The sequence below is a fragment of the Ischnura elegans genome, chromosome 5, assembly GCF_921293095.1.
Source record: "Ischnura elegans chromosome 5, ioIscEleg1.1, whole genome shotgun sequence".
NCBI lineage: Eukaryota > Metazoa > Arthropoda > Insecta > Odonata > Coenagrionidae > Ischnura > Ischnura elegans.
This window is the reverse complement of record NC_060250.1, coordinates 79,202,505-79,225,893: the sequence shown is the minus strand read 5'-3', so window position 1 is coordinate 79,225,893 and position 23,389 is coordinate 79,202,505. Positions and strand designations below refer to the sequence as shown.

At 38.3% G+C, this 23,389-nt stretch overlaps 1 protein-coding gene and 1 non-coding gene across 2 annotated transcripts in view; both read left to right on the top strand.

Annotated features, from left to right (window-relative positions):
• Positions 1–19,207, top strand: part of LOC124159105 (DNA ligase 3) — a 203,857-nt gene extending 184,650 nt beyond the window's left edge. The window contains exons 22-27 of the mRNA XM_046534655.1: positions 5,776–5,898; positions 7,797–7,931; positions 11,368–11,436; positions 11,581–11,666; positions 15,720–15,792; positions 17,153–19,207. Coding sequence (XP_046390611.1) covers positions 5,776–5,898; positions 7,797–7,931; positions 11,368–11,436; positions 11,581–11,666; positions 15,720–15,792; positions 17,153–17,299 — 633 coding nt within the window. The 3' untranslated portion in view covers positions 17,300–19,207. The remainder of the gene's footprint in view (positions 1–5,775; positions 5,899–7,796; positions 7,932–11,367; positions 11,437–11,580; positions 11,667–15,719; positions 15,793–17,152) is intronic.
• Trnas-gga lies at positions 12,792–12,864 on the top strand. The gene has a single exon. It is a non-coding gene; the product is annotated as a tRNA-Ser (tRNA).
• Positions 19,208–23,389: the final 4,182 nt, after the last annotated feature.

Genomic DNA, 23,389 nt, shown 5'->3' with positions numbered 1-23,389 from the left:
TTTATAAACAATCTCGGATTTTTACCTTCAATTTCCTAAAGTGTGTTCGGTTTTTTTGGGCAGCTGTCTTCGGAGAGCGGTGGAATATAAAAAAAATCTTTATTGTCTTCCCCTATGAAAACATTGTATATACCTGTTTAAAATTTGTATGCATTTTTATACAATTGTCGTGGCAGTGTATAAGAATGTATACAAATTTTATACAGGTTTATACAATTTTTCATTGGGGTTGCTAAACGTGCTCGGGATATTCTTGCTCTCGATTAAGTCTTTAAAGGTCTTCGTAAGTAGCAGACTAAGGGACCATATGTATTTGGTGCGTTTGTGGTGACATGTTTGCTTGGCTTCTTTTTTGTGTTATTTTTTCAATGTCATATGAATCTAACTGGCTATTTATTTTGTATAAATTCCTGTGGCTGGGAGAGCATGCATTATCATGGTTATTACGGAGCCTTTGTAGTAAAGACAAATTACGACTCCTCGCACGTAATTAAATCGTTACGAGTGATATGTGCCTGCGGATGGCTCCAGAAACCAATGGCCTATATTTTAAATTTATACTTAAGCGTTAAATAAGTAAATATAGATTTTCATGCATAATGGAAAATCTATATCAACTCCAAATATTTTAACTCTCAAATGTAACTTTTTTATGTTGATTGTATTTTAACTTTTACGTGTAACTCGTACGGAAAGCATGAACCATGTTAGAAAGGTTTTTTTTTATTTAATTCTTGTATTCGCTCATATTTTGCGTTATTTCATTTGCACATTAGCCTGTGAGTGTTGTGTCGTGTGACCCGCTTAAGCAAAAATGATTTTTTACAATATAGATATCGACGCAGGTCTTTAATGTAGCTAACATGTACAACTACATTCTACCCCGCAAGCCGCCTACGAGGCGTATGGCAGGGGGTATTTGGACACCAGCCGTTTACTCGTAAAAAGTAAATGATCCAACGAAATTACGATTATCATTTATTTAAATCCTTTATGGTCCGGGGTAAAAACGAATTCCCATACGAGGAAGTGAAGCATCGCAAACTTATACGCCATCATTGTTTATGTCTCTGGTTGTCTGCTTTTGAAATAAATGTAATATAAAATTCGCCGACGCTAGCGGCGAACGGAACCTCTCACGACAAATAAAACTGGACGAACTGTGATGGCCTTCGCATAGTGAACCAAGCCGACGTATAAGGATTCTAAATTCCCTGGTGTTTCCTTGGGCGTGAAATGGGAAGATTTAGGACTCCACATGGACTCCCTGCTAGCCGTGCAAGGAGCGGCCCTGGATTTTTAGCTGACCCACGTGGCTATGGAGGAGGGAATCCCTTCTAAAATTTTGTATCTTTATATTATTCTTTGGTAAATTGATCCCAATATGTTCTCAGGGGAACTAATTAATGTTTTGTTGTTGAGCTTGAGTTGAATTAAGTTGAGCCTAATTAAACGAGGGCTTTGGGCGATTATCAACAATACGATTGCTCAATTTCACCTGTTTTGGGATTGTTTCGCCCATTTTCGTCTAACCTTAATTATTTAACGTTTTTAAAATCCAGAGTATTAAATAAAATTTCAAAAAAGCTGGAAACCCAAGAAAAACCGTTTTCGTGGTAACTGCAAAGTGTATAAAATGTTTACGTTGCCATAGCTCAGTAACTGAAAGAGTTAACCCCTCCGTGAGTGTGCCTAGAAAACTTAAACGCCAACAACTGTGTGGGGTAACATTTTCGTTTTGTCTCAGCTGCCATCCCTGCTATTAAACCCCATCACCTCCACCTGATTTATGTAATCGCTTCGCTGCACTGATCCTATTTCTACCGAAGACTGTTGTGGCATGAGGATGATTTTACTTTGCTTATGGGTGCGTTTATGGATTGGATTTTCTCAAAACGTGTGAGATTGTGTAATGATATTGTTGGTACTCGCTCAAAGCTCTCGTTTAATTAAGCTCAAAGATTAATTGTTGCAGGCAATTATAATCACACATTTTTTCCCAACCTTAATCGTTTAATGCCCTTTGAAATCCAGAGTATTAAATAAAATGTCGAAAACGCTAGCGACACGAGAAAACCATTTTTATGGTAACGGCAAAGTGCATCCAAAAAAAGTTTGCGTTACCATAGCTCAGTAACTAAGGAGTTGCTATACCATGTTATAGACAAAAAAAACGCTTAAGCTGTCTCCTCTACCACCTGAATCATTGCAGATTCCTTCAGAAACATTCTGTTTAACGTCTTAGTTTATGGGAGGAACTTCAAGGTGGTTAAATATCGAATTTTTTTAACCTATTCATTGATGGAGAGGGGACGTATAATTTTTTGTACGCCTGTCACTAATTCTTGCAGCCACCCATGAGTGCTATGATTAATAATCCCCTGCTATTGCTCTCCAGCAGGCGAATTCATCTCATCTTTCATGACGTCGCTAACGTTCTTAGTGCTGTTTCGGTTTAACGTTCGCGAATTTTCGTTTTTCGTGAAGAAAAGTAAGATTTATATCCTAAAGTTTACGTTACTTACCCTGCACAAAATTCATGAATAAAGTCATATGCAAAATATTGTTGGCTTTCCCCGTGAATAATATTTTATAAAATTATATTTGATGTATGAGTGAATAATTATGTTGAGTAACTGCAAGACTGCTGCCAACGGACGAGGTAATTTGTTTACGTGGCCCTCCTTTTAAAATGGTTTGATACGGCGTCGTCGATAAAAATGCTTTCTCAAACAATGGAAATCTAGGATTGACTCAATGAATGAAAACATTGACGTTTATGGTGAACTATTTAGGCGGCAATTGATGTCATTATAGCTTTTTTTAAAGTTAATGGCGCAAAGGGTACCATCATATTTTGTCATTTTTTAGCTTTCGGTTCTTAAGGCCGCTATACGCGGTGAATGATCATGCGAATGAAATCATTCGCCGTGCATAACGGAAATTTTGCGAATGAACCGTCATGCACATGATCATTCAGTCAAAATTAGAACATGTTCTATTTTGCTCGCATGATCTTGCGAATGATCACGTGATCATTCAGCATGATCATTCGCCTTGAAATATGGCAACATGCGTCAAATGATATAATGCACACTATAATGGGAGCAGTATTTTCATTACCATAGTCATTTTCACGTAACCTCGCGAAGTTCAGAAATTGATTCTATATAACATTCGTTTCCCGTGACAAGAAAAGTATCTAATATTGTTAATTACGATTACAATATGATGCATTCAGTCATTGATAATTAAATTCTCATCGTATGCATTTGATCGATTGTGCGTTTTTTCGTGATTTTATGTATTCTTACCGCAATAAAATTCACCCAACGACTAATTTATTGCAATACTTGGCAGTAACATGGGAGAGATTTGAATACACAAAATAAAATACAAGTAGGAAATCCAATAAAAATTGCCTGTACGATGTAATTACCTACGTAAGGCAAAATATAATATACTCATTTGGGCGGATCGAAAAATCGATTTTTTTCAAATCCATCTGGCCTAATGAAAAAATTTGTGAAACCGATCAAAAATGTGGCCTGAAATTTTTGAGATCTCTGGGTGAATCGCTGATCCTCGCTCAAATGTGATCTAGGGGTGGAGGGTCAAAATTCGAAAAATGTAATATTTTATGGTCATTCCCTATAGATTTTGCCGCGTTACATTCCTTTTTATGGCAAAAATTTCGTGAATTTTGACGTATCTGCCACCGTTCAGCCACAGAATACCTAATTTGGGTCCGCTCCGCGAAGATTATATTCCAACACCCACGCAGCGTCGCGGATACAAAAGTGGCAGGCGGATCCTGTCCCTTCCCCGCTCGCTTCTCCCCCTCCCACGCCTATAATACAGCAAAATTCATCCCGCTTGCGCTGCTAGGAGGGCGTTCATCTTTGATAATATAAATCGGAAGATGGTAGAATGTAAAAAAGGATGCGTATTGAGACGACTTGTTCCTTATTTTGCGCCTCGTCGGCGTTAAACAAATCGATGTTACCAACTTTTAGAGAAGTGATTAAATATTTTTAGATCCGAGAACGCGAGAAAAAAGCCTACGGTCTATGAAGAGGCCTCTCGAGTGGCTATAAAGGTGTGCGAACTTTGAATCTGCGCTTCAATTCCGGTACTGTCCGACAGCTGTGATTAAATGGATTTTGTTTGGGTTAAGGCCGCTCGCGTCCCCTCCCCGCTCGCCTCTCCCACGCCCCAAATGCACCAAAATTCACACCAAGTGCGTCTTTCTTCGTTAGTTTGACTAATTTTTGATGTTTCAGCATCGTCTGTGGAGGAGCAATCACGAAAAAATTACTCTATTATCTGCTTTCCAATCTGAATTTCTTATATCAGTGTCATTCCTCGTATTTCGCTGCTGTCAACAAAGTTTTAGTGAATTCCTTCACGAATCTCTCGTCCGCATGTATAATAAAAGGAATATTTAACTTCAAATTTGAACGTTCATCAATAGATTTTTTAATTTCCTCAGCACAAAGGTCAGATATAACCGCTTTCTTACCTGGCAACCTTGCCCCCTACCCCGATTTAGACCCTTCTAAATGCCATCGGACAACTCTCTGCGGCCGGACTCTACCGGCTAACGACTACTACGGTGCTACGATAAGCGCTCTTCATATATTTACTCCAAACCTGCCCCTCTTGGGTTCTGGGTCCTTCCCACGGTCTTAGAAAAAGAGATTTAAGGTCCTTCCATTCAAAGGGCCTTTGTTTCGGCAGCGGTCGTGCAAGCGTTTATATTTGCCTGGACGGGGGCGTAGCTTGGCTACGTTTGACCGCTAGCGAAGTCAACTTATGTCTAAGGAGATATTGGCCTCAGTGGGTTAACTTTTTGATGCAATGAGTAATTTTCGTTCCACAATTATTTCCGTCCGCTTGAGTGCTAAAATTATTTTTAGGAGTACATCGGCGCTCGGTGATGATGAAGCTCGACTGGAAATCGTTTTTCGACGCAAAAGTGAATTACTAATGAGAAGAGTGGTTTATATACGAGCTGAAAATATGGTGGAGGAAGCAACTGAGGCTACTGCGTCGAAATATACCCATTAGAATTGAATTTCATCGAGCCATACCGGCCGCTTTAGCGCATTGTATCTATACACGATCGTTATGGATAAATCGAGGTCGAGGTCGGAGTAGCTAATAGTACCAAAAAAAATGAATGCTGCGTTGTATACTCTATCCCCTTTTTGTTCACGTACAAGACACCGTGACGGCAGATGACGCTCTAATCAATATTGTACAATTTATTTGAAAAAAAAATTCTGTAAGTTATGTTGTAAATTCCGCGTAGATTATATTTATGACGATAATGTTTATTTTTGTTTGTAATTTTTTTGGCAGAATAAATTGTCTTAAGTTTGTCTTCCACAGATGTGAACTTCTTTGAAATTGGCCGTTTTCAAGCGACTGCCTTTTTTACACTGAATGGTCCACGTTTTCCGCGTTTATTTGACCGCTCTGATTAACGTAAATACCGACGGGGTAGCGTATTTTTCCGACCATATCGGGTGGAATCCGAATGAGCCATTCAAAATTTCCTCGCAATAAGTCAAAAAAATTACGTCATGCCAATTTTTTTCGATTTAAGATCACTTTTGCGACGTCAATAAATTTCTAAGTGAAGGGCAACTTTTGTGAACCATTGATTGTAGTGAGAGGCTGGATGTAGAAGAATTTTTCAGAATATACCTCTATAATATCTAGCTACATCGTTATCCCGGTTGGTAATAATTTCTATGCTTATACATACAGGATAGCTCCGATGACAAATCTGGCGTAGAAGATCCAGTTCCCAGCAAGAAAAGAAAGGATGTCAAAGCTGCAGAAGAATCTAAGAGTGAGAGGAGTAAAGATAGGAAGCATAGCAAGCATAAAGTAAGTTTTAATTCACTATTATACTACTACATTTAGCATGTCTTTAAGTTAAAATTTTATTGTTTCCATCCAAACTCATATTTTTTAATCTCTTTTAATTGTTAGTTTTTCCATCAGCGTCATAAGTCAACAATCCCTAGATTAGTTTTATACAGTTTTCCACTCTGTTCTACAATCAGCTAACCTTTTCATATTTATATCCCGGCAGTTATGGTAATACATTTGTAATGATATGGTATTACTAAGGTTTAAACAAAACGGAGTCGGTTGTATTACAATTGTAATACTAAGCTGAATTATAAATGCAAGACTCATCAGGTGTTACCTCCAGATGCTATAGTTAACTGTCAGTTATTGATGGGCAACTGTTAACTATTGACCTTGAATTAACTTTTTTGCTATTATTTTTTCCATTTAGTGCCACGAACTAAATCGCAGAGTAATTGCCTCTCGATTCGTATCTTGGGTTGGTATAAGACATGTGCATGCATAGGTATCAATGAAAATTTCATGAGATTACACTTCCTGATTTCCTTTTTGTGTAAAAAGACCGGAGAGTCACCAATCACACCACTCATTCATCTCGAGTCACATCACAAAAGAACTTATTATCTTTGAACTAAAGTTAGTGGTTACTTTTAGTTACGCGTGCACAAGAACTTGCTGATCTAACTCTCGGCAATAGTGACACAGTGCTTCGTTAAAAACATAAGGACAATCTTATTTCTCGTGTTTTACAAAGTAAGTACGTGATAAATATGATGGTCTCAAAAATTGAATTTCGTTCGTATTTCTGTTCTGTATTACAGTCGTCTTACTATTGATTTATTTGTAGGTTTTGGAATACAATGGTTTACAAACATTAATACAAGTTGTAACTGCAAAAGAGATTTACAAATTGTATACAAGCGACTTTGCTGTCTGGGATATTTCTTCTCTTTTACCCTACCTCTCTGAACTTGGTAATTTGTAATAAGACTGCAACCATAGCAGTGATTTCAATGTCAAGGTTCTCTACAATCTTTGTAAAGGTAAAAAGTTGGATTTTCTTGAACAGTTCGAAATTTTAAGAGCATGTCGAAACAAAAATGTACGGGTGGTAAACGACCTTTTGTACCCCTCCCACTCCTCCCCTTTATTATCAGTTCGCCTGGACTCGGCAAGTAAACCCACTGACCTTGAGGAAACTATTCCTCGTTAGCTTTTCCCCTCCCACCATCACCACCTCCTCCCTGTCTTAACCCCCCTCTCTCTAAGGTATATATAAGCTCGCAAAATTTTTGTATATTCACCTTGATAATGACAGTGTGTACTGCCGAAACCTGGGTCGGTATTAAAAACTCTTGTGGAACATACAAAAGTGTATCTTCATTATGTTTCCTGTGAACAAATTCCACCAAATATCACCTTCCGACCTTAAGCTGATTGGTAATTTGTCTTATTTAACTCATTTTGGTCCCTCCTCTGCCTTTCTTCCTGTCCTGTTGTCCTTTGATTGTCTTTGTCAGGCCTCTCTATGTGGCCAAGTAAATTGTCCCGTCTTCTTCTTAGGGTTACAGAATTCTACTTTTTTCTCTCACTCTTTGTAGCACTTCCTCCTTACTTACTCGGTGGGCTTATGTTATCATCATCATAGTATATTTGGTTACCCAATTCGAATGATTGCTCCGTATATCTTTCTGTTAGTGTTCACATTTTTGCTTACTCCCATAACGAAGTATGCTCGAAGTGCAGCATCTGAAGTGTAAGCTTGGTTTAACGAATGATGATAACCCTGTGAAATCACTCACTACATATATCAGGTGCTCATTAAATCTGAAGGTGAAAGATGAAGCCCGTCAATTCCCATTTCACCTATAAATTTATTCTAAAAATGTTAAAAATTTCATTCCTTTCAGGATAGTCAAGAACGTGAAGAAAAGAATAAATTAAAGAAGCATAAGCATGACTCTGGACCAGGGTCCAACTCTGCCTCACCTGATGATTCAAAATATAAAGTCTCCAAAAAAGAAAAAAAGAGCAAGGGATCAGAAGTAAGAATTTTTCACCTTGTTCATCAAGTTCTTGTCTCATGTAAAATAATTTGTCTGCATATCTTGTCTTTGCAGTTATTGGTGTGAGTGTGATTGGCTGGTTTCAGTTCACATGTGGATGTTCTCTCTATTTTCCTCGGCTCATGTTGGATTTCATTTGTTCATTTGTCTACCTCTCCATTGTATATGTCTGTAGCTTGACTATCTTCCGAAGCATATTGACTACTCCTAGCCATTGAGTAGTATCTCATTAAATCATTCCATTCAAGCATATCTTATATTTATAGTCCACAAAATGGTATGTGTAAAATTTGAGACGTAAAAACTTATGTCAGAATACGAGTCTACAAAGCCATGTCTCGAAAAATCTGTCCAGATAGCAATTCCTTGACCAATTTATTAATTTTCATTTTGGGATATTGATTTCCATTATTTTTTTCATTATGTATTTTTTATAAAAAAGGAGTGACTCCACCCTCAACCTCCACACACTCGAATTGGCGTGCATTTGGCATCTGCTAGCCAATAGCTTCTCTGGGTTGAACATCTCATGCTAACCCTCCCTCCTCATAAATCTCCCCCTCTCACCCTATTCCCTTGTCCAACATATTCCTTTCCTGCTCCCCAGTCACCGCTCAGATGTTGAGAAAGAAGCTACTGCTTCAAAAGCTCGGGAGTTTTATTTTGCCTATGTGAGTTTTTCTTTTCATGAGTTTGTGTTTTAGTGATAATGACTTCCTTTGAAACCATTAATTTTATAAAAAAGGAATATTTTTGTGTCTAATCTCTGTAAATCCATTTTCTCAATAGGGTTGTTCACCATATTTTTTTTATTTAAGAAATCGAAAGATCGTGCTTCAGAAGGAGCAATGACAATAATATTATGCTATTTTCTTCATTGTACATGTTTAGAGAAGGCTTTAAACAGTGACAAATTTTACGTTACGCCAAAAAGCCCTACTTCCATCTTGAATTGATGTGTGACGTCACAAGCCTGTAGATGCCCTACTGCAGTGTTGTTTAAGTGGCTCAGCAGGGTTATTCCACTTTTTTTCAAGATCTCCAGCGTCTGCCGCCAGATCAGTGTTTAAAGAAAATCCAAATTTATCCTTTAATAAGAGTAATAATAAGCAAAATTACCCTTACTTGTACATATTTATTGCTCATCATATCATAATAGCACTAAAACGTACACATTTCACGAGTTGTCTTTTTGATACATATAATCAGTATATTCCGAATCAACTGTTTCAATGAAAAGCTTGACTCACAATAAATATAAAACACTAATAAAACATGATAATCGGTTTTCCAATCACTCTGCACACGCTAAAAGAATTTGCACTCCTTGAAGTTCGAAAGATTCTCCACACCTCACTTCTCACTCATCACTAACGACTTAGAATCAGTTTACGTTATTTCACATTGACATTTCGAGGACAATGAAATGAATAGGCTGAAACAAATAGCTAAATCGGTTATTGTAACATCAAAAAACTTCGAATTTCACTATTACTCTTACCGTAACCAAAATATGATCAAAACAAAAACAAACAACAGCGCAACGAAATTCGTGAAATGTAAACACTCGTGAATGCTCAAAATTAATAGGTAATAAAATCAAACGGAACTTAGAAGCGAACAAACGATTGGAAATTAATATGCGTTCGATGTATCCCTAAAGCACAACTAGATCAAATATGAAACATATCCCCTAGGCAATAGTTAGATACCTTAGATCGAAATGTATAGGGTTGATTGAACTAGCATGGAAGAAATGAATAATTTCGTCGAAGCAGTTACATTCACAACTCACTTCACTCTTTACTTCATCATTCAATCATTATGCAATCATTCACTTAGGGGTACATTAAGGGCACAAATTGTGTTCACTTGCACTAGAGGCACAATGAAAGTTCACTGCACGTAGTTTCCTAGCAAATGCAGCTATACAAAACTTTCAATTCCTGTCAACGCTACATACGTTGCCTGCCTAACTTGAAGAATGGATTTCATGTCGCCTTGATCCATCCGGAAGCTTCATGCACAACATAGGCCATTTCAAAATAAGGAAAAACCTTGGCAAATGTCCAGTCGGCATGCAGAGTGCTCAGCTTGGCATCGAGCGATCGAGGGTACAGGCCAGCCGTACAGGCTTGTTTCGTCATCACCTCTATTTCAAGATGGCCGACCGTTTTTGGCGGCGTTTAAAATTGTTCGAATTTTGATTGCTAATAATTCCATCATTACTTTTTCAACGCATCTGTCATTCATCCCAATCGAAATGAAATTACATCAGAAGTGATACACATTCGTTTTTTTAGACCGTTCTGATAGGCTTGAACAACCCTATTGTATGAGACCTTTTATCAAAAAGGAATAAAATTTCATTTGTCTAACTTATCTTCAGTAAACTTTTAGAATACCTAGTGAGATAAAACATGAAAATGTTTTTCATTAAATATTTATAATTTAAAACTATGAATGTAAATCAAGTTCACAAAACTAAAATTGAATTATTGGCTGAGATATTGCTCTGTGAACTAGTATTCTAATATATGTACGATTTTATGGATGAAATTTCACATACAAATGGCTTAAATTTTACACATGTGATTTTGTAGACTATAAAATCCAAGATTAGCCTTAATGGAATTGATTTTTTTGAGCAGTTGATATCTTTAGCGTAAGATATATTACGGATTTGGTAGCATCACAGCCAGTCTGACAACTCAAAGGTCCAAGTTCAAATCTTTGCAATAATTTTTACATATGCGATCGGTTAATATTTTTCCCGTTTTATCAGTCAGTGTTATTCCAAAAATAAAAAGATGTAAACGTTTAAGTGAATCATAAGGTATTCCATTGATTTGATTAGTTTGATTTCAGATTGGTTTGAGTTTAGAATTAAATTATTCTTCTCAAAAAGTAAGTTACTGGACACTTTTCTCTTTCTAATAAGTCAGTCAATCATTTTCAATTGTGCCACTTACACTCATTTTGTGAGATTGTGAAGTTTGAATTTACATGTGCAGCAAAATATTAGTGTAGATATGTTAATGAAATGTTGGTAATGAGTGCCAGTTCACTTAGAATTGTGGCTGGATGAATTAAGGAGTCAAAATTATCATTGTATAAGATTGAGTTAGTGCCACTTCAATTTACTTCTCAAATTTAATTATTCATTACTAAGCCATAATACGTACTTTGCTGCCTAACTAGCTGTTATTTCCCCAACTGCTACTTTTGATTTATTTTAATTTTGATACTCTCTGGTGATTTAGTGGCCTACCGCTATAATTGTTGGCAGAATTAAATCATGATTGTCTCAATATTTTTCATTGGTTTGTGCTTAACTTTTTGAAAGTGAGGAATTCATGGAGTTGAGAAAGAAATATTGATTGGCAATACTTATTTCTGCCTAATATGATTTCAGGACTCAGCTGAAGAAGATAAGTCTTTTAAAGGCAATGAGAAGGAAAAAAAAAGTTCCGGACCCAAAAAGGTATATCTTATTTTAGTGCCCTAATATGTTTTACCATACCATATATATGGATCTTTATCACGACGCTATCTGAATAACTTTTACAAGGAAACTACAGACTTAAGGGAATGTATTTACTTCTTTAATCCCATCTTTATATTTCAGCCAATCCCAAACATTTTTAAAGGCATTAAGCTGGTCATTCCACAGGAAGAGAAAGAGAATCATGAGCTGGAACGGCATTTTGTGGCGTATCCTTTTAAAAACCATGTGTTTAAATGAACGGATTTAATTTTTTATTCTTTTTCCGTATTATTTCCTTTGTTGGAGATGTTACTTGTCTAAATAACCTACCCATAGTGTCATCTTTTATTCTCCTAATACTTATTGTTCTTATTTGTTCTTATAATGGAACAAACTATATCCTAAGTCATGTCAATGTGAGGTCAAGTCAAAATGATTTGGCAATGGTGACCTCCATCCTTCATTGCTCCCATAGATTTTCTTTGATTTTAAGGCTTTGCCAAAGCTCCAACTAACTTGTTACCTGCCTTTTGAACTTATAGTTATGCTGGAACTTAAGCTCCATGAACCTTTCCATTGCAAAATTATTATTCAAGTTTTCTACCATTTAAGGTAGGCTTGCATTAAGTATTTACAAAGTATCTTGGCAGTGTCCTCTCCCTTTATGAACTTCCCTTTTTAATTTGCACTTAACTTTTAATTAACACGTTGCATACCGGGGTAAGCTAATGTTTAGAAAATAACTTTACCCAATCAAACGTTATGATGCATCAATTCATTATGAATAACGAACAATAACTGAAAACATACTTACGAATACGTATTGTACGCTTTAAAATTGTTTTAAGTTTACGCACCTAAATGACGAGAACCTTCGTCATCCGTCCGGAACGTTCAGGAAAAAAATGACGAGAATTCTCGCCATCCGTACGCAACATGTTAACCAAGGACTGATCGCTTTCATTCTATCAAAAATGCTTTTTCTCTTTCTTCCTCTCCCTTATTTACCCAAAATTATTCCTTCTAAAACTGTTTTCAACATTCCCTCTCCATATACAAGAATTGCCATGAGAAAAAATTCCCCTGGACCGGGAATAGAACCACGGACCTTTGGCTTTCCGGGCCAATGCGCAGACCACTACGCTATCCAGGTTCTTTAATTCTCATGGCAATTGTACCGAGACTCATGGTACTAGGTGTTAGGTCCTCGCGGTCCATCGCAGGTTTGAGGCTCTCAACCGGTTGTGGCTTCTTGGAAGTCCTTTCTCCCTCGCGTTGCCATCCTTGATGGACCGCGAGGGCCTAACACCTAGTACCATGAGTCTCGGTACAATTGCCATGAGAATTAAAGAACCTGGATAGCGTAGTGGTCTGCGCATTGGCCCGGAAAGCCAAAGGTCCGTGGTTCGATTCCCGGTCCAGGGGAATTTTTTCTCATGGCAATTCTTGTATATTTCACCGCCGTTCACGCGGCAGGGTTTGAAATATTACACATTCCCTCTCCACTCAGTATTCGCTTTATCCAAACATTCTCTCTCCCCCACATCTCATCTAGAAGCTGCTTCTCTTCACCCACCATGTCCAGCTCTTTGTCGTTCCTCCTCTCCATCCACTTCACCTTCTCCATTCCCGTATTTTAAAGGCCTCCAATTTTTTCTCATTCTCCTTCCTTCCATGCTTTTGCGTCACATAGCGCTGCTCATTAGGTCAGACTCCTCACTAGCCTTTTCTTTAAGCTATTATGTACATAACGATCCTCTCATCTGCTCTTTCCTATTCGTGAACGCCTCCTTTGCTAGTGCAACTCTCTGCTGTTATTCTCTCTGCTGTTATCCTCTCTGCTGTATCTGTTTTCCTTTTATGTGCTTCCCTAATGCCTTCCCAGTCATTGGTCAACATGCCTGAGCTTTTGCCCTCCTCTTTTTGTCTTGTGTCTCACATTATTAGTTCGCAATTCCTTATTATCCTATCGGCGGCTTCTACTTTTCCGTGAGCAAGATAGTTCCGTTTGTCTCCACTAATATCCTTCATCCACATTTTGCTAGCGTCAAGGCGTTGAAGGCAACCCACATTACACGTGTGTTGTACGGGTCTCGTTTTGGCGCCTGAAAATGCCATTTTCAAGTGAAATTCCAAGTAATTATGCACGAGAACAGTCCTGTGTGTGTCCCATTTCTCATCCACCTTTTTTGATTCATCAACTCTCAGTATATCAGTTGTGAAATTTTGAAGCTCTTACCCCTTCTTGAATAGGAGTTTTGAAGTGTATTGAAGTTGCTTACTGCTGATATCCATCCCAATGGATGCTCTGAGCATTTCCCTCCATTTCATTGCATGGCTGATAATTCATAGTTCAAATATTTTTATTGAGATCTTCCAATTTTTCATTAACAAGTGAATGGCAAAAATTATTTTCGCATTCATCTTCCTAAGATTTGTATAAAAATGCTAACTTGGATCAGAATAAATGGTCCTATTGTCAGCCGGTTAATTAACATGGATTCTAAGGAAATATCTTCAGATTATTATTTCATGTAATGGTCTACCTTTTCTCTATGAATAGAAAGTTCAGTTTCACTGGTAGTAGCCTGCAATATCCTTATGAGGGTATGGGATTCTCCATCCTTCCCTTCCATGCTTATCCTTACCCTGGAGGCATTTTCAGAATCCTTACCGAGGTGGTGCTTCCTTGTAAACACATTTTGTAAGTTTTCTGACTGAACGTTGCAGAAATTACTCTAGTTCAAGTTGATTCCCTAAAATTAGCTCAACTTGCATCAGAGTTCAGTACCCCTAAGGTAGAGTGAGTCAAATTCTGTTAACGGCTCTCAAACTTATTAGCCTTACCCCGGGAGTGTATCCCCATGAGGTCAACCAGGGATTCCATTCAATTCAGTACTTAATTTGGGTCAGAACATGCCGTAATGGCATTCCGGCATATTTCAGGGAAAATTGGGTGCAATAATGCGGTGCTGCACTGGCTCTGACAATTGATGAACTCTAACAATGCCTTACATCTAGTTTTATCTGGGTGTCAGGGAATGGTCCAAATTCCTAAATTCTTGTCCCAATTCAAGTTTGACTGAAGATGGTATTTTTAAAGTGAGTGGATGAAGTAAATTTGATATGATTTGCCCTCATTTGTGAGTACCATACATAAATAAACGGTTTAAAAAATCTCATTTTTTACATTTGGTAAAACATGATTCCTAATTGTAGCATTTACGATAAGTTTTAAAAAAATCAAAAGTGTTAGGGGGGGATGGCCTATATTTGAAAATCAGGTGTGGATTAAATTGTGGTAATGCATTCCTGTGCCTAAAGGTTGTTTTACATGGGGCACATATTTGCAATCTGAGTTGTATACGAAGGGGCAGTCAAAATTGTGCATGTAAAGCGAATAATTGCAAGAACACACATGAGAATGAGTGGACAAGAGATGGCAAAATAACAAATTCCATTTTCTTCCATGCATTTGTGCAATTCCACGCCATAAAGAGATAGGATCGCAGTTCTAACCTGCGCAATTCCATGCCCCATGTAAAATGGGCTTAAAATTTTAGAAATTAGCTCTGCTTCAATTGACAGGGAACCATGAACCACATTCAACTGTAATTACTTTATCACCTCTTATTTCCTCAGCAACCTGTTTCCCCCACAAATGATCAAGTTCCTGGGTCAGATGGTGAGAATGATGGAATAATAGCTCAGTCTAATGATAAATTGGTTGATTGACATTGAATAGTTTTTACTCATGTGTAACTTCATGTCTGCTTTTACGTTGGCATTAAGTTTTTCTTGTTCATCATGGTTGCATAAATAAACGAAAATAATTTTACAATTTTCCATACTGAAGATTATTTTATAACAGACTGTTCAGTCCATTTCATGTAAACACTCAATGTCATACCTTGAAGAATCAACCGAGTTTCTGTGTATCTAACTATTGCTGTTTAAAATTCATACCATTGAGGTAAGGAAAATATTAAATAAATACATCTAATATGTTCTAACAATATATGCTGTATGTGATATGGGCATTAACAGGAGAACACAGGTTGTGTTTGGTCATCTGTTTTCAATATGAAAGTTTCTAGGCGGAGAAAATTAAGAAAGAATGGAATAAAATGTTTGGTATTATTGTTTGTCTTCATGATGTAATCAACTTCATTTTGTACATCAGTGATAGGTATGAAGATAGAATTTTTTTATGTACTATAGAGAAAATTCTACATGTACTGTTGCAAGTGCTCTCATATTTCATCCTTATCTAGGCATAGATATGGAGGTACTGTTCTGGAGGAGACTGATTCAGAATTGGCAACACACATTGTACACCCCACTAAGTTAAAGGTTTGTTTAAGTTATTACTTTAATTGTGTATCGTCTGGTTTTCCTTGATAGTAACTCCGAGTTTAGCAACTTTTATTGCCCCAAATGTAAGTTTTGAGTAGTAAAATTTAGATAAATGATCTGCCTATAAATAGTAAAATTTCTTTAATCCTGTGGAGGCAGTCATGAATTAGTCTCTCTAGGTACATAGTTATTTTTTTAAATGTGAGTGAAAATTACCTTAACAGTATGTTTACTATGTATTAAAATTTATAGTGGAAAGGTTCAAATTTCTATTATAATTTATTTGACATTGATGCAGATATTTGGAACTAAAGAAAAATTTTATTTGCAGCATCTTCTGGGGTTTTCATCCATGCTTGTTGTTAAAAATTTATGTTATTATAGTTAAGAAGATGCTGCCATTCATTAGGCAACACTGTGGAAGCATTCGTACCAACATGCAAAGAAAATTTAATTTCCTTATGTGACCATATTCAGCCTATGTTGTGCATTACGTTACAAGATTTCATGTTCTGACTCCAAGATTAAAATGATGAGTTTCTACTACCCTTGAAAATTTCTTTCATAGCTTCCTAAGTTGGTTCTCCTAAAATTTAGCCCTGGATGCTGTCAGAAAGGAAGTCAAAGAAGCAGACCAATGGTAGCATTGCAAACAATGGGTGCATACAGAGGTAGTGAGCACGCGGGGCTCTCGCTTCCCATGGGAGTCTCTCTACCTCTCTCGGCACATACGCAGCATTACTCAGCCTCCCTCAATTGGAAATGTTGAGCAGGCACTACATAGGAGCTTTTCAATCATCTAGTAACATACCATTGGCCACCTAGAGCCAATATTCGAGCTCCCTCTCATCAGCAATGAGTGCTCAGACAAGTAGCAGCCAAAAAGACTGTGCTGAGAAATGACTGAGAGCCCACTCAGAGCTGTTCTTTAGCATTTGTATTCAGGGAGAAATTCCATAGTCGGTACACAGTACTCTGGACGCTGTCCCTGTATGATACCCCATATCAAAATATTTTATCCAACGTGATACATGTTTCATGTCACATGATACGTATTTCAATAATTTTGGGTGTTCTCAGTCTTTTGGCTCTGATATGCAAGTACAAACGAATATTATCTCTACCTGAGCCTGATTTTGGTAGGAAGACATGTGATGTAATGCGATACGATACATGCGATTACGATAGATTAGCATTATGTTGACTTAATGGCTATTCATATGAGAATACATCAACTTCTTTTCATCCGTTGAAAAGTTTTTACCTATAAATATAACATAGAGTTGTATTTTTCTATTAATAGTAAGGATAATAGTCCCTAATTTATGTATTTTGTCTATCCATGTCATTAATCCAGGGAGATAATCAAAACCACTTGAAATGGTCACCTGAAGCAAAAGCTGTGCAGCTCAAGTGGATTTTGCATTCCATCCAACTGAAAGAACTACAGGATATTGAGAAATACCTCATTGATAGCCATGTACATGAGTCTGATCCTCTGTAGTAGTCTTGGCTGAATATACTTGTTTGAAATATGAGAGCATATTTTGCGAATGCATATGAAAGTTTTTCTAAGAATTGCTTTTGGAAGTGAATGTGTGGATATGGTCTTTTTATTTCGAATATTTACAGTAGAGTGCTGCCTGCTAATGTTAATGAAGGGGGAATCATGGAGTGATAATAAAAAAGATGCGTTTTCAACTTTAATTGTAGTTCTGGTTTTTATCTCTTTTTTTTCATCTTCATTCCCGCTCCATTGAAATACTTTTTATTTTGTACAATTTTTGTGTACCAGTAATGTTTTTAGAGATTAATTTGTCCAAAGCACTTCATTGACTTATTATGACTGTTTTATGTAATTATTTCTGCCAATTCTGTGTATTGAATATGCTGCTATTACATGGGAAATCTAAAGTGGTGATTGTAATCTCAAAATCATGATGGGTTCCTAGCGCAATTATGATATTTCTCATATACCTACCTTATGATGTATGGGGGTACGGGTATGGGCTGTGGGGGACTTTTTGGAGGGTTGATTGGCAGATAATTCAATCATTGGTTGATTATTAGTGGGATCATCAGCACTCTGCTGTACTCACAGTTGAGGGTAGGGTATTAAATCTTTTGGTTCAATTCTGCAGTCCCTGAAAACACCAATATGTTGATTTTAAGCCAAAAGTAACATTTTGGGAATCTTGGTGAAATCTGTTAATGTTTTTATCTTTCCATGTACATAATTGGATTTTATTCCTCGGAATTGATTGTTGGTGTTCCCTGGGTACATATATGTAAACATCAGTATGAATGATCCATAGACACCATGCTAATTTACATATTGTATGTTTATGTATTTGTTGAATTCAGTTAGTTTACCTGGTAGAATGTGGCTATTGCAGTGTGAAAGCAGGTAGGAAGCAAATAGGATCTATGAAATTCTTAATTATTGAGCTAAGACTCAAGTGGAGGTATAAAATCATTCGTATACCATTGCTGGGGCATGGTTAACACTTCTGCTTTAGTCAAAGACAGTTGTAAATATGTAATGATCCTCAGGGTTGCATAAGTTATTTTTATTAAAAATGTAATGATAGAAAAAGCTGCCCAGATGAGGTAAAATGTGTACATGTGATTTTGTTGCCTACCATTTAACACTTACATTTCATTCTATGACTTTCCGTGGCTGTTATTGGTTGCATAAGTGTATTGTTTTGCATTTAATGTTGTAAGTTTTTTAGTGATGTAATTTTTCCATAGAGGACTCTTGAGTAAACACTTCACAAATTGTCCTGGTGGAGTGGTAAGTGGTGTATGTAATGAATAAGACCTTAAATGCAGGTATTTTTTATGGTTGCATTAAGTTGAGGATTTACTTTTACCATAAATTTGGTTTTGCTCAGTAACTTGCGTGTTGCAATATGGGGTTGAATAATGTCCTGATTGTCTATGTGAGAACTGTCATTGCTATGAAAATACACTGCTCAAATTTTCATATTAATGAGATAATTCTTTTCCATTATCTTCATAATGTATTGGTATGAAATGCATTGGAGAACTTGTGATAATTCCAGTGTGTGGTTTGCCACAAGATTTCTATAGTTTCCCACCAGTTGGTGCAAAATTTCATTGGATACTGACGTTTCAAGGGTTAAGTTTGCCATTGGACTTTAAAACATGGGCACCTATTGTCCAGTCCTCCATAATGCATAGTTTGCAGTTATGCTTGCATTGAAAAGAGCAGAAGGGGATAAATGCAGGTGATTGGAAGCTAATGCAAGCACTGGCTGTCTGTTTTGATGTATCTAAATTTCATTCACTCATTTCATCACCATTTTATTTGTATTTCATTCTCACTTATCTGTTCGGCTGATGCCAGGCAACAGGTTTTGTATTAAAAAAATCAAATCTCATTCAATCTTGCATTTTATTATTTCTCTTCCTCTGCCCACTTCATTTTATCCATTTATTCCTTCACTCCCACATTTTTAGCGCTTCTTGTGTCTTCTTGTCCTCCTTCCTCATTATGCCTATTCTGTAAACGTGAAGTGTTAAACTCCAGATCTGTCTCTTCTCATGGTTTTTCTTCAAAATCTTACATCAGGGTATCCAGTGACCGGGAAAACCTGGAGTTATATGAATTTTTAGTCCCTGGAATTATTTATGAATTTGTTGCATATGTGACACATATTTAAAAATTTTCAGCTCCCAATAATAATTAGGCATGGTAATTTTTAAAGATTTTAATTACTTGGACTAAATTTTGAACTCTATAGTGCAAAAGTGCTTGTATTTTTTTTTCTATTTTAATAAATCGTTTTGAAAATGTGTTCAATTTTCTGGTGTAATTTACATTTTGAATTTAAAAATCGAATTTTAAAGAATAATTTGTATTCATAATACAGTTGAAATATTTTTTCCCATCTCCATGTATCCAGGTGACATCTCTGCCCCTAATGTTTAATATTCTTCATTTCCTTACCCAAGTAAATTCCGATTTTCGCCCTTCATTCTGCATCAAGCTTATTTTTTTATGATGCTGTGATTTTTAATAGAAATTGGATCTTAAAATTTATTTGGTGTCACCGTCACTTCTCTGAAAGGTAAGTACAGCATCTGTAATAGTTTTTACTTGTCCATGTCTTTTGTCTTACTTCTTTGCTTGTGTAAAAAATTGATCTTTCAACTTTTTATTTGTGATCGGAGCAAAAAGTATTGAAAATTCTTGTTTTCTCATAGTTTTCAGCAAAGCTTTTATGTAAACTCAATTCATCATTTTAATGCTTTTTATCTGTAATGCACATTGATGATGAGAATTTCATTTATTTAGTCTTCAACCATTGAGTTTATGGTGAAGGTTCACTCTCATGATAAACCCTGGTGAAAATCAAGGCATCCATTCTTTTCAAAGGATATTCTCCTGAGGTAAGTTTCAACCCCACTACCCAGGATTTGGTAGGGAAGGAAGCTTCCCTCGCACAGCCCTTGGATCTTTTGGGTGCAGTTTAGGCAGCTCTTCTTTAGGGTAGTCGACTGCCATATCCTCCGGTTGCAGGTCAGGTCCATTGGGAGCCAGAGGATGAACACTGGATGTGAAGCATCTCTCCAAATAGTCTGCAACATACGATGCCTTTTTTAGTGCAGAGGATGCCATTGGGCAATGCTAAAGGAGAGTCCTCAACGGTTCCTTTTGTTCTTAGAGTTTATGCCAATCTCCACAGGGTGCTATCCTCTTCCTCCAATTTGGCAACCCTGCCATTCCACTCCTTGCCGCTGCTCCAGTGAGCTGATGAGCAGTCTGAGATGTGTTTGTGCTTAACAAAATTGCTGCCCATCCTCTGCACTTTTCTGGAGCCTCCTTAGCAGCTTTATGTGCTGTCCGATCTTGCATTCTGGCAGCTCCAGGAGGTTGAAAGGTTGCCATTGGGTCGTCGGTACCATCTTTGTTGGTGCTGTGTTGATGATCGCGGTAATGGAATCTGCAAGGTGTTGCTTCTTCACTCTCCAGTTGCAGACTACCTCGGTGGTGTCAAGGTGGGTTGGCAGACAAAGTACAGGTAAACCAGGTGGAGGTCGTTGTCCAATACTGGTGATGTTGTAAGAGCCAGAGAACAATGTAGCTTTTGATGGAGGGCCATGTCAACAACATCTTCTACTCCATTTCAGTTCATCCTCGTGGTAGCATGTGGTCCCATCGTTTTGATTGCATTCCTAGAGGCCCAGGAAAGGAGTACCTGTCCCTTCTGATTCCTTACCCAAGAGCGCCATTCTTCAAGCTATGTGTTGAGGTCACCTAGCACAAGAACTGGGTGCTGCAAGTCTAAGATCGCCTCGAAGTCTGCCGGGATGAACCTTTAGCTGGGCGCCAGATATACTGATGTGACACGAAGGGTGCCAAGGCAAGTGTCAAGAGCAGTGGCCTCTAGATTTTGCGAGTCCGGGAGCAGCCAGCGCCTTGATGACATGATTGAGGTGATTACAATGGCAGTACCTCCTTTGCCGTCGCGATCATCTCTGTAGACTTTCCAGTCTGGGAAGGTGAGTTGGTAGACTTTCCACGGGTGAGTCTCCTGTAGGCAGAGGATAGCGCCTCGGCACTTCTGAGCGATAGTGAGGAGCTTGGGAACTTTGCTCCGGATGCCTCCGCCAGGAAGACATCTTTTACTAGTCTAGTCACTATTACGGGCTAGGAGCTGGTTCATGGCAAGTGGAAAAGTCTTCAATTGTCTCTGCAGTAAGGCGGCCAAGGCGGTGGGTGTCTGGGGAATTGCTTTTGGTATCTTGGGCAGGTGTGGAAGAATGCAGGATAATTTCCTCCGCAATCACAGCATTTGATGTGCTTCCGTTCTTAATCGGTGCATGGTCGTCCCTTGTGGTCCCTAAAGCACCGAGGCGCTGCTGAGCAGTGCCTCTTGGCCAGTGGCGGATACAGATGGGGGGCGCTGGGGGCGCGCGCCCCCCCCTTGCGGGTCCGCATGTATTGCCGAACATTGCAAAACCACAATTGTAACTTTTTTATTTCATAAGATGGCATTGTCTTTTACATGTTTATAATCACTTTAAATTAAATTTTCATATACTCTGCCTGTGACTTGATCATCTTTTATTACGATAAAATGAAAGACAATTCAAGATATGTTGCGCCCCCCCCCCTTGAGTTTTTTCTGTATCCGCCACTGCTCTTGGCTATATCATGGATATATCCTGCACCGGTGCACCACCTAAACTGGTTGCACCGGCAGCACATCTGCGGTTCTAGGTGTGTGTACTTGTCCCAGCGTACTCTGGAGTTTTCTATATTGCGAAGCTTCTTCATCTCCTGAAGCGTCCATTCCGGCGTCTCTTTTATGGCAACAAGGAATAAATAGCCGCGGCGTATGTCCGGGATCCCCAAGAGTTCCACGTTCTCTCGGAGTTGCCCGTGGTCGTAGTAGCCAGGCAGGTTCCAGATGGTGTAGAATTTGGTTTTGTCGTTACTGATACTTCATGTTTGCACCTGTGTGCGTTGGCTTTCTAATTGCTGCTTGATCAGGTTTTAGTCTTCTGCATTTGTCAGTTTTATGCGGTTGGAGTCCGTAGAGTAGGCGACGGTGAACTTCTGATCAGTCACAGTTCTCCAATTCAGGCGGCTTAGGTCTACGTGATTATAGTCACGACATACACGCAGAGTGCCTGCGGCCGTTTCTTGTTGGACTGTGGCTGTCTTGTCGGGGCGGCTGCTTAGTCGCCTCCATCACGTCATTTTGGTCCATAAAAGTAGATTTCAGCGAAGCAAATGAGTTACTTGTCGCCATTTCGGGCGGCTGGCGTCTGCGGGAGTCCTGAATACAAAGGAAGGGCGTGACACTCTTATTCTGTTTTCTGGGATCTCTTTCTCCCTCGGTAGGTGTTTACGTGCTCATTCTGGGCGGTAGTCGAGTTGGTGAGGGCCGTTAACAGATTCAATGCCGTGGCGGCCGCAGCGGCAAAGCTTCCACTTCCGGACGCCATGCCGACAACTTAGCGCAAGAGAATGGAGATAATACTCGACGGAAGTGATCTCACGATGTACCGAAAGGGTGACGCTAAAGATGGCGCAGTCATTTTCTCGTAACCCCTAATCGTTGTCCAGTCGGTGCAGGGGTCGGTAGATGGGAGAGTAAAACTCCAAGGAGGCTAAGATAAAAAAGACAAGGTAGTCGTCTTCTGATCAGGCTAAAAGCTCCTAAACTATCATAACTTGTTATCGCCCGTAGTTAAGATGGGGTAAGGGGCTTTGGTTGTTGTTGTATAGTCTTTTATGTTATTTTATATTATTATGCTCTTTTAGTAAGCTATCTGTTAGTGTTCCAAATTCACACTTAACTCAGATGGCCGTTGTCCGGTATACGGCAAACAGTGCTCTCGGTGTAAGAAAAATAATCATTTTGCTAGAATGTGTAGATCCGCAGGCGGAAGGCAGCAAGTAAACTTTATGAATGGACTCCCGGACAGTGATAGTGATCAAAAGATAAGCGAGCTTTCAGTGGTAGTATCTTCAGTGAAGCAACAAATGCAGGAAGGTAGTGATTGGTACACGGCTAGTCTGGAAGTGAACCGGCAAGTGTTTCAGGTTAAGGTG